The sequence below is a fragment of the Leuciscus leuciscus genome (assembly GCF_965113295.1).
Source record: "Leuciscus leuciscus genome assembly, chromosome: 3".
In the NCBI taxonomy this organism is placed as follows: Eukaryota; Metazoa; Chordata; class Actinopteri; order Cypriniformes; family Leuciscidae; genus Leuciscus; species Leuciscus leuciscus.
Genome location: NC_138727.1, coordinates 11,185,048 through 11,203,549, shown reverse-complemented (window position 1 = coordinate 11,203,549; position 18,502 = coordinate 11,185,048). Strand labels below are relative to the sequence as shown.

Here is an 18,502-nt window from a genome sequence, read left to right as displayed (position 1 = left end):
TTTGTTGTTGTTTTTTTTACAGTATGGACCTCAAAGGGTTTCATTAATAATCTCTTAATTTGGAACACACATTATTACATGAACAATTTAAAAGGGAATTAAAACAAACAAACTGTCATTTATATGGGCAATAATAACTGTACATAGAAGAACACAGATCATGGATGATAGATCATTATGGCTTTGTGATTTTACACTTTATTATTTTGCCATGGTAGACATTTCAGAAGTCGTGTCTTCAACTCCAAAAGTGCCTTGTGTTGGAAGATCATCTTTAAACGAGGATCAGGGATTTAATATGCTTCATATACTTTTCATTTCAGATAAATATACACATGACACTAAGCAACATATCTTATAAAGTATATTTAAGCCATTGTGTGCATTTAAAGGGATACTTTACCGTTTTTTCATATTAAACTATGTTATTCCCTTAACTAAGACGAGTTGATACATACCTCTCTCGTCTCAGTGCGTGCACTAAATCCCTCTGTCTTGCGGCGAAACTTTGTTAGCCCAGTTCATTTAATATGGGCCAAGCAGAGAAGCTACCAAACACCTCCACGTTTTCCCTATTTAAATACAGTTACTCGCGAAGTGTAACTCGACCTAGAACGGTGACACAAAACAAAACGTTGCGCTTTTCTAAGCGTGTAAAATGGATAACTATTTTGTATGGCGGAATACCATAGCAAGTGCTTGTAAGCACTTCGACTTGGCGCAGTAATATCTTCACTCGTGAAAAATCCTCTCACCGGCCCCCTCTCCCTCTAGTGAAGATATTACTGCGCCAAGTCGAAGTGCTTACAAGCACTTGCTATGGTATTCCGCCATACAAAATAGTTATCCATTTTACACGCTTAGAAAAGCGCAACGTTTTGTTTTGTGTCACCGTCCTAGGTCGAGTTACACTTCGCGAGTAACTGTATTTAAATAGGGAAAACGTGGAGGTGTTTGGTAGCTTCTCTGCTTGGCCCATATTAAATGAACTGGGCTAACAAAGTTTCGCCGCAAGACAGAGGGATTTAGTGCACGCACTGAGACGAGAGAGGTAGCCTATGTATCAACTCATCTTAGTTAAGGGAATAACATAGTTTAATATGAAAAAACGGTAAAGTATCCCTTTAAGGTACACCTCTGATTTATACAAAAGTACTGTGAATCTCCACAAACACATTGCTGTATAAGAGAACTTCAAGTTCAGATTGGGGAAAAATGTCAGTAAATGCTGTTAATGCAGTTAAAATATGTCAGTGTGTTCATTGTTATTATAGACGAATCTGTATTGATCCAATAATGGCACTGAAAAAAATGTGAAGCTGTTTTCTCGTTTCGATGTCTTTTCAAGACTGACTTTGCTCTAAGAGCTCATTATTTTTTGTGCCATTGTGTTTAAATTTGTGTTAGATTTTTCTTTATTAAAGATTTGATTTCCTGAACGTTTGTCCTTTGTGCTAAGAGTGTAAAAATAAAATGTCCTCATTATTTAGTCTAACTTCCTATCTAGCAATGGCTACCTGATTGTTCAATTTCAGAAATTAACATAAATACAGTACAATTATGTGATCTATTATGTTTTTTTAATACATTGGAGGCACAAACCCCAGTATATCATATATCAGTGGTTTTCAACATTTGTCCCCAACAAGATTTGATTGTCTGATATTCCCAGTTTCTTTGAATTCAATTTCAGGACTCCTGAAGCTTTAAGAGCTGAATGTTCCTCAGGCATCCCAATCTTTTTAAACAATGATTCGTTCCCAGTTGTGGTGTACTGGATAAGGTTTAAGGATAATGAATTTGTATTCAAAATGACAGATAATTGATTGCCACTGCTATCAGTGGTTGTAGGTTGGAGAAGTTTTTATTTAAGTGTTTGTAAAGCTTTAACATACTTAAGATTTATTGTGAAATCTCAACTCTCATTTATTTTTTGACCAGTGAGCATCTATTAGAAATGCATATTAGTGTTAAGTGTGCTATTATTGTACAATAAATAGGCTTACCAGAAATACAACTACAATTGTACTGTAAAAATAATCTTACTAACAATGAGCCATTTCTACAGCTGTTACTGTAAAATTACAGTAGGCTAGATATAATATGTATGTTTACTATAAATATGTGACTGGAATTACATGTCCTTATTAAACATTTTACAGTAAATTAGAGCATTTCCTGTGAAATTCAATAAAAAAATAATTACAGGTAAGATTTTTCAGTGCTGTGATATAGTAGATTTGTATAAACCTTCTTTTGCTGTAAATTCAGCTGTCACATACTGCATTAGTCTTTCCCTTTGTTAATTGGGTTGCGATTAATCGATTTGACAGCACGAAATATAACCTAAAAAAGTCTACTCTTGTATATTTACAATCTTGCTAGCAACTAAAATTGCCAGTAAGTTACTGTAAATTTTACAGTAATTTTTTTACGGTGTAGTTGTCACGACGAGCTAGAACGGTTGACATGGATCAGCTAAATCTCGAACCTCCGGGAATCACCCGGACAGAGGAGAGTCTGCTGGCAAAGAGAGAACGCGACAGAGCTCGTAATAAAACATCGGCATTGGCTTGGCTTTTCGGAGATAGCTAGAACTGAGGGATTTTAAATGTAAAAGCGATGGCGGCTGTTTTAATTCTCAACAGGTATTTTATTGAACAGATAAATTCCCTAATGTAGCTCTATAACAGACAGCTCATTGTAAAACATCAGGCTATCGATTGTGTAGGGTCATATCCCGCAGTTATGCAGAGCCGATCGGACAACCAAACAATGTTCTTCTGCAAAATACATGCAGTTTTGTCTCTTAACCGCTAGAGGGCCAAAAGTGACATGTACAGGAGTGCCCATGAATAAAAAATACTTCAACATTAGCCTACATGAAAATATAAATCTTCAATTTTGATTTCATGGTGACTTTAAACACTTTTTAATAGTACAATTTCTTATGATTTTAGGTGTTTAAAAATCTAAATCAATCAGGTAAACTGCATTTAGAGGTAAAGTTGTCTAAGGGGTTTCAACAAAACATAATATAAATAAAACTTATAAATATAATTTACAGTATAATATAATATTTTGTTAGACCTCCTGGACATTTTGTTGACAGTTATTTTTTTAAAAGACACAAAATAATAATACATCGTGCTATTTGGAAGATCACTTTGTACATGCCTTTGGCAAATAAAATATCTTGGATCAACTGATTATGCAAATTTAGAATCGCATCATTGTAGTCGGGAATTTTTCAGACTATAACATTGCCTAACGTAGGCTATTGGCTATAACGTTTATAGGCCTACTTATAAAGTTACAATAGGCCTACTTATAACGTTTATAATACTTATACAAGTCTCAGACGTTACCCTTTTTATAACGTAAACAGCTAACGTATTTAGACGTTTATAATACTTTTGTAGCATAATTAGCATTAGCATAACCTTTGAATTAAGAAAAAAATATTGTTAAAAATCAGTAAAATGGCCGAAAATTGTGGATGAGAACAATAAAAAGCAGACTTAATACAGTATTGCCAAGTGATATTCTGAGACCCAGAACATTTTTTTCTTTAGTTTTTTTTTTCTTCTTCATGTCATCACAGTGTTTAGACTAGACTAGAGCAGTGGTTCCCAACCTTTTTTTGTCTGAGACCCCCTTTTTCCCAAGAAAATATTTTAGGGCCCCCCTTCACATTTAATTATATTATCACTCTTGTAAGCTTGCAGCAAGGATGACAAAATATGTTGTTTTCAAACAAACGGTATGTTTACTATAAACAGATATGTTTATGCACAAATAATAGCCTATAATATTGAAAATACAATAACAAAAACATTAGTAGGCCCTTTGTAATTAAAAAATGTAAGCCTAGGAGTAGCCTATAAATTTGCCCTATTTTAAATGCAATAACAAAAATATCAGTATTCACACTTGTGTGTAGGTAAAAAAATAGCCTAATGAATATAGGCTATTACTAAATGACTTCTGTCTGGGGCCTCAATACTTGCATGTTATTAGTGAGGCTTTATCAATGTGAGGCTTTATTTTTGAGGCTTTTGGCGCTATAGCGAGAGATAATAAACTTGCGTTTATTAACAGAATAATGCGTCTTTCGGAAGAACATTGTAGCCGGAACTACTTCTCTCTCTGTGTGCGTCTATGACGAGTCACGCAGGTACTGGACTACTCCGCAGCGGCAGCGATCCGAACCAGGGTAAAATAGTCCCAATGAAATCACTTATTATAGGTGTACCATAGTGATTCAGGATAAGACAAAAACACGGTTTGGAAAATGGATTCATGATGAACTCGCTCATTATATAAATTTTTAACAGAAAAAGTTAAGGACTTTTCTTTAATACAAATTGCTCAAAACTTTTCAAAAATATGACGCGACCCCCCACCGAGCTCGCTGAGGCCCCCTTGTGGGCCGCGACCCCCCTGTTGGGAACCAATGGACTACTAGAGCATAAGAAACAAATGGTAAAAAAAAAAAAAAAAAAAAAAAAAAAACCTTTTTGCTAAATTATATTTTATTCTTGTTATGCTATGTCCTCTGTAGTGGACACCTGGACTCAGTTGTTTAAAAAATAAAATGACATGAAATTATATATAGGCAAAAACAATAGGATTTTTCTTTTCAATCACCAATACATTTTGGGGTTTCAGGATTTTTTGTAACCAAAATTTGTATAAAGATGATTCTCAACTATGTTATGAAAGATATAACGGAATGAATTGATACACTATTTTACTTTATGCAAAATGTGGGTAAAATGGCCATAAATGTATATTCCCATTCAATGCAATGTATCTATTCACTGTTTCTAATTTGCACACGTGTTCTTGGAGCAACATTTAATGAAAAAAGAAGTGTAATAACTGGAGTAATAATTAGCAACATTTTAATAACAATATCTAATATTTCATAGGAATATTGATGTATAATTTAATTCCATATTCACTTGTGTCTCCCAAAATGCCTGATAAACATGATTTAAGTCCTGATGTCCTCTACAGTGGACACGTATGAAATCAATGCCCTGTTCTGTGACAGAAAGTCATTTTTTTTATTTGAAACCCCATAACGTTTTCCTGAGATGTTGGTTTATGAAGTACAATTTGAAAAGTAGTCCGATTTAAATTATAATTGCAATATATTATCATATTTCCATAAGAGTGCTACATTTGATCACTAAATTAATGTCAGACATTTTTAAAGACCAAGGAGAAGTTGTTTTCATGGTGAAACCTCCAAACATTTGGTGTCTCTGAAAAGCCCTGAATGTGCTCTTTATAGACACCCAGGCTGTGACCTGTGACATGTATGGAGTCACAGAAATTCACTAAAATATAATGCCCACTTCATTGGACAAAAGTCTATTCCTGTATCCCAGGAGGATATGATTTGAATTTGCGTAATTTGGCCACCAGAGGTCTGTAAACACACTAATCCATTTGAGGATAGATGGACGTAGATGATTGACATTAACGCCCGTTTGTAGTCTTCCCACAAATCACTACTTCATCCTCGTAATGCGTGATATTATCGCGTATTTTATACATCTAAATTTTAACGCAACAGAAATGCACAAGCCCTAAACACAGGCGTCTACTGGAAGAAAGCAGTGCGGGACAACCTTAAAACAAAAGCGCATTGGACATGAAAGGCGTTTAAGGCTCTGGCTTCAGTTCCTGTGAGCGTATCGCTGGATAACATGCAGACGGCAGTGACGCAGGGCAGCGTTCGCTCGGTTCATGCTGACTGACTGCTGAGTTCAGATAAACCTGCTTTTGTTGCTTTTCGCCCAAAACATCGAAGGACAGGAGCCATTTGTCTGTTGTTGAGATCATCGCAGGTTTTTTTTTTTTGCTGGAACTATGGTTTAGGCTGATAACGGGTAAGAATGGATTCCAGATAACAAAAGCCTGTCTGAGCAAATTGCGGTTTAAATCCTAGTATATAAACAATGTATGTTAATTAATACATTTAAGAACAAATCTGTATTATCTAGTTAAGAACAAGGGGTGAGTGTTAATCACAAAATTCTAGGAAAATCTATCCATTTGTTTGCTTGGTAGTCTTTGGTGCAGATTTTAACCCCTGCTTAACTGCAGGTATGTTAGCGTGTAAAGAGACACTTTAAATGCATTTGATGCAATGCGACGTGATGTAACAGTCGAAGTCTAGAATCGGCTGCTGAATGCATCATTGTGTCTTTTACAGTCAGAGATCTGGATGAACGCTATGGCTGCAGTGATGAATTATTCTCCGCCGTGGTGGGTTAACCTTTTCCATCGCCTTCCACACTTAAACCTAGAGTTTCAGCTGACCAGCAGCGATTTCCGCCCGGAGGACACCGAATATCAAAAGGTAGGTCGAGTTCAAGTGCTAACGCACATGATTTTGGAAGTATGTATGAGACAACATCAAGATCGATGCGTGCGTGCGAGCGGCAACATCAAAGGCTGTTCTCAACATGACGTCACTCTCTGAAGGCTTTTACTGCATTGTGCCAGCTAGTTTTGAGGTACTAGATTGTGTTGTGCCATTTAGTGTCACATATTTGATAGCTAGTTATAAATAATAAACACTAAATGTGCGATTCATACGTAAATGTGATAAAACATCAAAGAGTTGTCCAAGAATAGACATTGATAATGCAGTAAGACAATACATATCTATTTAAAACACTCCGGCTGATGCCCTACCAGGCTCGATATCTTTGGTCAACCAGTCTTTTTTTTTTTTTTTACTGGTTAGTTAGTAGCATGGCTTTGTTGATTAGGTAGCTTGATCAGTACTAACCAGTTTAAACTATGATGGAAATTCCTGCTGGTCAAGCTGGGATGTCTTTTACGCCTAAAGAGTGGCATTGATTTGTAATCGGTTTGAATGACTTCATCTTTACTGAGCTTCTCGTGTTGCACATGAGAACAGACTGTCCAATCACTGAGCAGTTACTGTTCAGAAATGATGTTATGCTTAGGAGCAGTGTGGAGATAGTCAGTGTTTGTCTATTTAACCACCCACATAAATAGATATCAACACCCAGTAGGAGACATTATGAGGGTGTGCATAGGCTATGCATTTCTACATGCATATGCAACATTTGGTCATATGTATAATGTAGAGGCATTTGAGATTACTGTATCTCAGTCACAGCAATATTAAGGGAATGCTGCCAAAAAAAATTATAAACAGTATAATTGTGCATGGTTTCCCTTTCAGATGCAAAATTTATAAGAGGAGAGCATTTAAATGAATCATGCAAGGTGATTTACTAAGGTTTTCGCTCGTCAATTTACTGATATTTGTGCCATTATTTACAGCCCCAAAAAAGCAAGTTTTAAACCAGATGCTAATTTGCGCTGCTCTTGGTAGATTGCGTTGGTCATCATGGAAATGATCCGGCTGAGTCTCTCTGTTTTTTAATTTGCACGTTGTGAATAAATCATGTGCAGACCTTTCCAGCTTGTATGGTATTGCGCTCTCACGCTAATTTACAGTTTAGTAAATCCGGCCCATAGACTTCTTTCAGACTGAGATGAAGGTCACAGAGACACTTTTCAAGTTCAAATGTCATGAAGGTTTGTTTACTGTCCACTTCATAAAATGACGTTATTTTGTCAAAGCAGCCATTCTCCAGAGGACCAGTAGGAAATAGCATCCAGCTGCGTGAAATTGCAGCCATGGTTGCCTTTGCTCACCAGCTATAGCTGTCAGTGACCACATCCAGAGCACTCCAAAGCTGTATGGTAAAATGGCCAACAACAGTCACTTGTTCCCAAAAAGAAATATCTGCAATTGAAAAGATACTCAGGGCTGCTTTAATAGAAATTGATCTCTCAGGTTCAAACGTTGTTTGGAGAAATCGGATGAATGCAATACAGTGCTGCCATGTACCATCAACTATCGTTTAAGAGAAACGGGCTCACTTATCACTGCAAATTCAGTTGAATACAAATACATTTTCTGCTGTGAATAATTTTCCAAGGTCAAGACATATTATATGCGATTACATTCAACTCAGTGCTGAAAGACGAGTGAAACTTGTATGTGCTTGAATGTGAAGGTACTAACATCGTGGAAAACATCAATAAGGCCTGGTTTTCCTGGGATGTTTGTAGATGAGATTGGCCTAGTTGGTTGGCTTGGTAGGTACGAGGTCACAGGAAAGCCACGGGGTATGTGGGGGTAAATCTGTATGAGATGAGGTCATGACAAGCCCTTGGGTCTGTCTGGCCTGGCAAGAGCAGAAGGGAAGAGAGCGAGGGAGGGAGGGAGGGAGGGAGGGAGAGGAGAGGAGAGGAAGAGGAAGGGGGGTTGGGTGTTGTTATTCTCTTTTTTTATAAAAGATGAATGCACCCCTTTCTGTGGGCTTCTGTGAAAATGGGGTTTAATCCCTAATGTATCCCAGAGTGCTTTGCTGGCATCCTTTTGTCAAATGGACACATAGTCTTTATGCCAGTACCCCTTCGCTCTCATTCTCACACTCTTACACATGCATGCTGGGACATATGGGGGTCTGCACTCGTTCACACCGACACATAGGGAGAGCAAGCAAACTATTTTATTTTAAGATCACATGCCAGTACAACAGTTCTAAATGGAGAAATACAGCCTTGAAGTTAATACATAAAATTAATTCATAGTTTTAATATATTAAAATATTATGAAATAATACTATTATGAAATTTAATAGAATACATCAATAATAATTAATGTATATATTATAATAAACATTATTTTAAATAGTCTATTATGTTGAACAAGGCTGCACTTATTTGATAAAAAAAATGCAGGAAAATTTGTTATATTATTTTAAATGTGTAATTTATTCCTGTGATGGCAAAGCTGAATTTTCAGCATCATACTCTAGTCTTCAGTGCCAAATCGATCTAAAAAGCTGTTTTAGTGTTCAAGAAACATTTATTCTAATTATAACTGGTCAAAACAGTTGTGCTCCTTTTTTTTCTTTCTTTTAAATTTTTTCAGGATTCTTTGATGAATAGAAAATTCAAGAGAACAGCATTTATTTGAAAAATAACGAAATCCATTTTTTTGTAACATTGCAAAATCTTTACTGTCACTTTTGATGTGTCTTTGCTGAATAAAAACTTGTAAAAAAAACAATCTTACTGACCCCAAACGTTTGAACGGTGGTGTGTAATATATATTATAGACTGACCATTAGCAGATCACTCATTTATTTATTAGTCACCCATTTGTTGATTTTAGTGCACACAGAGAAAGAGGCGTATCGTTTCTGTACCCAAAGGTACATTTGCCACAAAACTGCTAATTTCTTTACCTTTTTGCAGTTCACATAAATAGTCCTGAATTGTGAAATAGTAATTTTAAAAGTACAAATATTCTACATAGTCTTTCATAGTTATTAATATGAGGTCATAACTGAATGTAATGTAATTATACTGTAATTTTTTTAAATAAATGTTTAAAATTAAAAAAGTTTTAGGTGGAATATAGCATTTTTTTCTAAACATACACCTTTCTAAACCATTTTTTTCAACAGACCTAACTTCCTTTTAAATGGGAAAGGGACAAAGAGGCCACATATGCACCCAAATGAACTCGGACACACACATAGCCAGTGCCAATTCAACATTATTCAGCCCCCAAGGCCTCCCTTCAACCACCTTTAAAACTGTGCTTACAACCTGGCACTGAGAAGACATATATTTGCACTTTTGGATTGAAACCATCTGTGTGGCGGAGGGTTTACTTGGATCTCAGGGCACTCAGTACAATTGTTTGTCTGGGTCTGGCCCGCCAGTAGCTGCCAAAACGTGTCAGCACTTTGTCCTCCTCTTTTCTCGGTACTTTAATGCCACATGGACCTTATCCACAACCAACACTGGGTTTTCTTATGTCTTTCTATTCAAAAGATCATCGTGATTGTCTGATTCGCTAATGAATCATTCATTTGAATCAGTTCTTTGTAATGATTTGGTCAAATCTATTCACAAAGTGCCTGTAGTTCACTTGACTTCAAGAGTTTTTTTTTTTACAATCTGTGCAACTTTATTGAGAACATGAATATAAACACTAGTATTTTATATTATAGTATATAGTATCAATATTTAGGAGTTTCACAACAACACAAAAACATAACCACACAGGGACATCTGGGAATGCTGTTAAAGGGCTAATTCACCCAAAACAAAAATGTACTCACTCTCATGTCACTCTAAACGTGTATGATACCTTATGGTCTGTGAGGATATTTTCCAAGAACTGTTTTTGTTCATTCAATGAAAGATAAAGGGATCAAACCCTGGTCTTCACTGACTGTCATTTGTATTTACAAAAACAAAAAACACACCAAAACATAGCTATTATTTACATTTGTTTAATATTTAATCTTTTATAGACCTTTTTCACAATAATATATAATAATTGTTAAAATAATTCAGTTGAATATATATATATATATATATTGAGGGTGAGTAAATAATGACAGTTTTCATTTTTGGGAGAAGTAGCTAAACTAAATATGTAGGCTAAATTTTCCTGTATTTTATCTGTACTATTTGTGTCCTAAAAAAAACTCCCTTTGTCCACCTTGGGCTAGCTGTCTCCTTCCTGTAAATGGGAATAGCAGATGCTGTACATATGTTTTAGTTGGTATCAGGCTTCTCAGCGCTACTGTTATAAAGGTCTCGGCACAACTTTTGTATGTTCCGTGTCCAAAATGAGAGGTTTTTACGACTCTTTCTAACTGCAATAGTTTGAGAGGATTTCTGTTTGCTTGAGGCGGCTCGTACAGCTGTGTTGCTATTTCTCGTTTGACATGTGGAAAAAAGCACTAGGGTTTTTTCTCAGCAGGGAATGCTGGGATAATTAAAAGCATATTGGGCAGGAAAGGGGCCCAGCTGGCAGGAAGTCACGAGTAGTGCCGATGAAACGATTTACACCAGAACACTGCGCTGTACACACAAAAACACACGTACTAATGACACATAAACACTGAGCTGAGAGGTAAATGTCATTGCGCTTAAATGACTGTGATTACTGTTTTAGCTTAACCATTATTCTCTTAGCACAGATTGAGGTAATATGGTGATTTACGTGTTCTGTGGTTTTGCCAATAGCAGTGTGTGCTACAGTGTGTATTACGGAGTAAAATTGTGCTGTCATAAACCAGATCCTAAAGATCAGTCCTGTAATTTACAAGCACGTGAATTAAATGATCTGGGTTTACCTTCTGATTCAATTGAAAACACTGAGCTGCACAATTAATCATTAAAAGATTGCAATCTCGCAAAAACCCTTGCGATCTTATTCCAAAATGACAACGATTCGGCTATGTCTATTAAAACTTTGACTAGTACGATCACAGTAGAACATTAAAATCGGCCTTCATGCTATCGCTGGGGTAAACGTTTTTAGTTTGGATATAAATGCTTGCATTCAAAATAGAGTAAGCCACCATTTTAAAGTAACCTGACTCTTCAAATGAATATTGTATCAATTACATAATTACACCAGTAGGTGGCGACAAGTGACTGTTAAAAATGTATAGACTATTTGCCATTGAATCATTCATTCAAGTTTCTTTCAATAACACTGATGCATCCAGTAACAAAATGATTTTTTTATGAGTGAGTCATTGAATCATTCATTCAAACTGATTAAATGAAATATTTAAAAATTAATTAAATGGTTTTTAAATAAAAAATTTACATTTTGTCAGAGCCTCTAGTGAATTACATATTATTTTGTTTTGTTATCTATTTAGAATTGTGGGAGAGTTCTGATCTCTATTTAAAAAAAAATCGTGATCATATATACTTGAAATTCACATTTGAGTTTTTTTAATTATTTGTATAAACAAATATTTTTATTTTATGCTATGCTATTAGTTTACAAAATATTTACTGTAAATTCACATTTGAGTTAAGTTTTACTATTTTACACTATTTTAGACCGTATACACTTAATTCACTTTTAATTAAACATTGTGAAGAAAAATTAAAGCAAATAATACAATTTAACAAATAAAAAAATATTTTATTATACATTTATCCAAACTATTAGTCTCCTAGGTAAGAAAGGATATGCTAAAGGAACAAATGTATAATTTCTGACAGTGCTGTTAATATTGCATATCCGCTTATATTTACCAATTCTGGTGCTTCATAATGATTATAGAAGACATTTGGCTTTAAAAACATATTGGATTCCTGCATGCACATTCATGAACTATTTGGGTTTGGTTTTAAGGCATTCCTGTAATTAGATAGTGCCAACGTCCTGCCATCCTGCTCTTTATTACTACTGAGTCGCCCAATACAAACTAAAGTTCAGTCTCTCCCTCCCTGTGTGTGTCTCTGAGGGCTGCTAATAAGATAATTACATCTGAGAGTTTTAGACTCCCTCCCCCACTCTCATCTTCTGCTGGATTATTTATATAGTCTCTTCTCTTTGGTCTTGATCACTGGTTATAGTCTCATTTTGTGATCACATTTTCTGTTGCCTAAACTTCATCACTTTTCCAAGAAATCTCAGCTTCATAAACTTGAGTTAGTGTTAGGTTATAGTAATTATAATAAGCTTTATATAAAAACAATAAAAGTCTCTGATATATCCTCATTTAGATTAGCTACGTGTGTGTGTGAGGGGGGGAGAGAGAGCTGATAATTAATTCTCTCTAATCTCTTTACGAATGCTGTCAGTGGTGACTGACTCAAATGAGCTTTGACACATCAACAGATAGAAGCTGACATCAACGCGCTCATAGGTCCCTCAATCTCACAGATGACCAGGATCGAATACTAATGTTGTAAATATCTCATGACTCCTGCTCTAAGCCATAGCACTAACAATAAAGCATTTAAATGTAACTTTACGGGGGTAAATGACAGCATTGTGTCAGCACTGTTTCAGTGACACTGGTGATCCTGCCGTGATGAGCGTCTGCACTGGGCCGTATCTGACTAGGTCACTCTGGGCATTTGAGGAGAAATTAGTGATCCTGCTATATTTTGCAAACCTGGGCTTGTGAATATCAACTGTTTGGAGATCTGGCTTTTTTCTTTTATTCCCTGAACTGTCTTTTTAGTAAGGTTTTTAGAGTAGAGGTTATCAACCTTTTTGGCTCGAAGGCCCCTGACTGTCCAACACAATATTAGAAGTCCCCCATATATGTGTGTGTGTATTTATATAATATTGTGTTGGTATGTATGAGCTATATTATATTATTTACAGAAACTATTGGCATTGGACAATTTCTTTTGTTGCAAGAACTGTATATATACTATATCAATAGTATATCTCTCTCTCTCTCTTTTTTTTTTTTTGCATTTTAATCAAGTTTTTAATAATATAAGATTTTAATAATATAAATATGAATTATATTAGTACTAATAATTCATTCAAATAAATTTAACTCATCATGCGGCCACCTTGGATGGTTTCAGTAGTTTGTCACCTGGTTGAGAATCCACTGTTTTAAAAGATATTCTTTTTGTAATTATTGGTAGAAGAAACTCAGGGATGGGATGTTGACTTCAGTCAGTAAGCTCCTACCTACAGTAGCCACCTCTAGTAACACCCTAGCAACCACTTTGCAACTATTGCAATGCCCGCAACCACCCTAACATGTTTGCATGAGCAAGCACCTCTCGATTTGACTTAAAAAAATAAGAACTATAGTAAGAATAGTATTGATATGAAGATTGTACTGCAAGAATAATAATTAAAAAAAGAAATCCCCATTGTATTCATTTAAACAAATTATCCTATTTGTATTCCACTTTTGGAATGCTGGAAAACACAACAAAAGATGTATTATGATGGAAAACACAAAGAAAAAGTCTGAAGCCAAACCTTTGTTGGCTATATTTTTTAAATGATTTACCCAAGTAGGACATGCTTCTGGATCAGCATCGTTGTTAGTGCTGGATGAACATTCAGAAGATAATTTCTCTGTGATTTTAAATTATGGTTGGTAATACCTTTCAGACTGTGATTTTGATAGGAACGTTGTTCCAGGACTAACAAGGGATGTTGATTCAGTATCATGTCCTACAAGAACTTGGCACCGTGTGTGTGTGTGTGTGTGTGTGTGTGTGGTTATGCAGACGTGTATACAGTAGAACTTCTGAGCTCTTACGTCACAGCTCTGAGACCAAAAGAAGTCTCCCGTGTTCAGGCTGACCTACATTTGCTGCATATGGAGATTTTCATGGTACACGGTAGCCATGGATTAAAAAAAAAAAAAATCTAGATAATTCATGACACTTCTGGTGCAGTGGAAGAGACTGTGGATGTAAATCTGGATTAAAAATGCACGACTCCTTCTGAAAAGGTCTTCTAGAAGACCATATCACACAATCACTCAATAAATAAATAAAATATTCTTAAAACGATGTTACTCCAGATTTCAATAAAAGAAAACGTGATGCCGTACAAAAACAAAAGATTGTGATTGGAAGACCCAGCCTTCAATGGCTTCTATTCATTGTATTCTTTATTGTTGTCGGTACATTTACGGTCTAAATCTCTCTAAATCTCTCTCTCTCTCTCTCTCTCTCTCTCTCTCTCTCTCTCTCTCTCTCTCTCTGCAGTCTGTGTTGTTGCTAGGTGCAGCTGCATTGGTGTGTTTGGCACTGGACCTCCTCTTCCTCCTTTTCTACTCTTTTTGGCTGTGCTGCCGTCGCAGGAAGAACCAGGACTCTCCCAATGCGGACTGCTGCTGCACCGCTTGGTGTGTGATCATCGCCACGCTCGTGTGCAGGTCTGAGAGTTGCACTCTTATACACTTCAACACAAATCACTCGTCACCTCATAATGTGGCAATACACATTATACATTCAAGTTAATCGGGCATCACGATTGAACTTCCACACAAATAAAACTGATGCAATCCATTCATCTGGGTCTGTTCCAAACAGCTCCCTTGCCGTCCGCTGTCAAAATAGGCAGCAAACTGAAATGGACGCTCGTAGTTAATCTTAAAAGCTCTTCAAGTGCACGAGAGACTAAGTGCGTGTTCACACTTGGCAGGTTTGGTTTGATTAAAATTAACTCTGGTGTGATTGCCCTGCCCTGTTAGTGCGGTTAATCTGAATAAGTGTGAACGCTGCCATCCGATCTCTGGTGCGCACCAAACAAGCGGACAGAGACCCCTGAACATGAACTCTGGTGCGGTTCGACTGAAATATGAACGCAATGTGATATCACAAGATGCAACCCTAAAAAGGACATAATGCTCAAGCATACCTGTTTTTCTCGTCATATGAGCTACGTTGCTCATTACAGTTCGGTGCAGGCATTGGAAACGTGTCTCCTCGCAGCAGATCTTCGTTTGTGTGTAATAGAGGAATTCCTGGTGCTATTTTGACTTCTTTACACACTTTATAAGCTCTTTCTGAGTTCTCAGCTGGTAAAAATAAATACCATCATATGTACGCACATACAATGAGCGCATTTAGCCCAGAACACAGCATTGGTTTAAATGTTTGGTAAGTTTCGTTGCAAAATATACGTCATAAAAGTAAAAAACAATTTCTTAAAAATATTTTTTCATGTTTGGTGTTAAAAATGACAGTGTGAACGTAAAGTGAACCAGGACAAAATGTATTATTTTCTTTTTTGATCTGGACCAAAACAAGCAAGAGAACCAAATTACAAGTGTGAACACACTGTCAAAGGGTTAGTTCACCCAAAATGAAAATTGCTGTTCCAAAGAAGAAAGACAATTTTGGGAACGTTTACACGACAACGATGTGCTAAAAACAGAAAAGTTTTGTCTTTGTACAGATAACAACGTTATCAAAACAATCCCCGTTCACACGGATCTGCAAAAAACGACTAATAACGCTGTATAATGCATGCCAGACAAGTAGTTGGTGATGAAAGACTACGCACCTGCGCACATCTGCACTCATTTACCACAGTGCCTTTGAGCCGAACCCACAATACATGCTTCTGAAATTACACAAATTTCACAAATTACATAATCTATATATTTTTTGGTCCAATATTCATTCTAAGGATGCTAATCTCTATAATACTGTATTATTACTTTGTCTTCTGGCTAATTTCATCTTTGCAAAGGCAGAAACATTCACTATAATCCCATTTTTTTAATGTTCTCCTCTAATATAAAGTCGCTTTTTACTTGCTTTAAGAAAATGTCAAAACCTTTGAACAAAAAGGCTTCGAAAACGTATATCATCTTTGAGTCTGTTGTAAGGAACCTTTAATTTTTCATGATGACCAAATGTATATGCCCCCCACCCTCACCCTATTTCTTACTGTTAATTTTTGTATCCTTTAATTTGCAAAAAAAAAAAAAAAGCCTAAGACTAAACACTTAATAGGCCTACGCATGTGCATGCCGTCACCGTTGTCACAGATTTGCAGTTTTGTAGTTTACACGGAGAAGATAATTTAAGAAGTTGCTCTGTTTGTTCTTTTGATATATTGCATGTTCAGATATTCATACAACAAAATATTCTGGGGGCCATGAAAGATTTGTGAAAATGACGAAAAATCCTGGCGGTGGCTGGAAAAAAGATGCTGACCGGGAAAGATTTAACAAAAGCCAAAAACTAAGAACAAAAGAGCACTCAACTAATAGCTGTATGACACATAATTCATGCAACGCTTATGGCAGCTTATTAAACGCCTAACCCACGCTGATGAGCGCCGGTGGCCATGATTCATATGAAATTGTAGGTGTGTGTTTCTCCTTGCGCAGTGTGGAATGGATGGTAACTCATCTGTATTTTTAGTAATAATTCATGTCTGTATCTCAATGTACACCTGACAGCATCCTGCACACACTCGGTTGTGTTAACCCATTCTTGCTTAGGATAGTTAGGACATTGCTGTAACATTTTTCACAATCCACATGCTGTCACATCTGACAGTTGACCTTGACAAATCACCTCAACATTTTAAACCATTTCTTTAGATTGACATGGTACTTCCTTTTATATGTGTTCAATCCAGTAAATATTCAGGTGTTTATATGCAGTTTAGCTTGTTGTGTACATTTGGTCTCTGGTTAAAACGTCTTTAATTATTCCTGTCAGATCTCTTTAAATATAGAGAGAGTTGCGAGGTCAGATCAGGCAGGCAGCCGTTGCACACTGAACCCTGAACACCGAGGTTAAGTAGTTTAATCGAGAGTCTGCATTAGTTGGGGGTTAAAATGATGTCGGCTGAATTGTCCTGCAATGACCCTGTTTAATAATACCAGCTGCTATTTTCTGTGGTCGTGTGAAGTAGTGGATTGGTTTTTAAATAAAAGCTTCACGGAAATACTTTGATTTTTAAATGGGAGTCTTTGCTGTAGTTGTTCACACTTGGTCAAAAATGGGTTTCAAATTATTTTAGGTTCTTTCATTTATGTAAACCATAAAGTTGCGTCACATTTACAGTTGCTCTGTGAAATTACGCTGATGAAATCGGGGAATTTCAATAGGGATCCATGAATTTGGGTGTCCCCCATGCAGATTTTGCTTATGTTCAAGTAATCTACAAGTCTATGATTTTGTACATCAACGGCCTTTGGAAGTAATCATAATGTTATCAAGTTATGTAGCTATTGAAGGGAAAACTCTTTTAAATCAAACAAAGTTACTCTAATTTGTGTAAATAATAAGCCATCTTTTTGCATATGAATTTTACATAGTTTTGTTTTTGTTAACTGTTACTCGTTATTGTTCTAATTGCTTTTGGGTTTTTGCTTTCTTTGTCTTCTGTTCTGATTATTTTCTGGGCTCTCCTCCCATTTATCCCCCCACAAGGGTCATCAGACGATCTTCTCCTCCCCTCTGTTCCACCCCTTCTGCTTTCCCTCCCTCCTTTTTTCCTCTTCAGCTCATGTCTGTCCTATATCTGACTTCATACTCTGCCGTTCATGCTGTGATTGACAAACAAAGAAGAGATTATTTCCCTTAGAGAGAGATGGATGCAGAAGAACCAGAGAAAAGGACAATGATGACTGATTGATTGAGCGAGATGCAGATAAAGCTTAACGGAAAAAAGAGAGCGAGTTGGGGATCAGACTGAGTGATGGGTCCATGGCAGAGATGAGAGATGTCATGCTGATATGATGGCTCAGATGAAACACATTGTGCCTCATGCATCATTAAGTACATCAAATAGTGCACACACTCATGGGGTGCCGAATAACGAATAACGAAAACATTTTAGCTCTCTCCTAAAAAGCTTAATCTCACTAATGTTTTGTGTTTTTTAGCTTTAGTAGCTCAATGAATGTTCAATCAGAAGCATTAAAAATACTGTAAGCAAATAATTTTCATGACATTCAGTTCCACTAAAAGAATATTCCGGCTTCAGTACAAGTTAAGCTTTAACAACAGTTAGGGTAATGTTAATCACCACAACATTTTTTTTTTTGAGCTTTCCCAAAAGTATTTTTTTGTCACATACAGCAAACATCTCCTCACTATCTGCTAGCTGCCTGTCCCCTGAACACACAGTAAAAAAACGCAGTCT

The 18,502-nt window shown here is 36.3% G+C and overlaps 1 protein-coding gene and 1 long non-coding RNA gene across 2 annotated transcripts in view; one reads left to right on the top strand and one right to left on the bottom strand.

The window, feature by feature from the left end:
- LOC309495170 lies at nucleotides 1-2,065 on the bottom strand. The gene is made up of 2 exons (XR_014204576.1): nucleotides 1,136-2,065; nucleotides 1-397 (listed from the first exon to the last, which is right to left on the bottom strand). It is a non-coding gene; the product is annotated as an uncharacterized lncRNA (long non-coding RNA).
- A 3,392-nt stretch (nucleotides 2,066-5,457) lies between these two features.
- Nucleotides 5,458-18,502, top strand: part of ttyh3b (tweety family member 3b) — a 34,878-nt gene continuing 21,833 nt past the window's right edge. Inside the window, exons 1-3 of the mRNA XM_082163460.1 lie at nucleotides 5,458-5,903; nucleotides 6,230-6,376; nucleotides 14,596-14,765. Coding sequence (XP_082019586.1) covers nucleotides 6,242-6,376; nucleotides 14,596-14,765 — 305 coding nt within the window. The 5' untranslated portion in view covers nucleotides 5,458-5,903; nucleotides 6,230-6,241. The remainder of the gene's footprint in view (nucleotides 5,904-6,229; nucleotides 6,377-14,595; nucleotides 14,766-18,502) is intronic.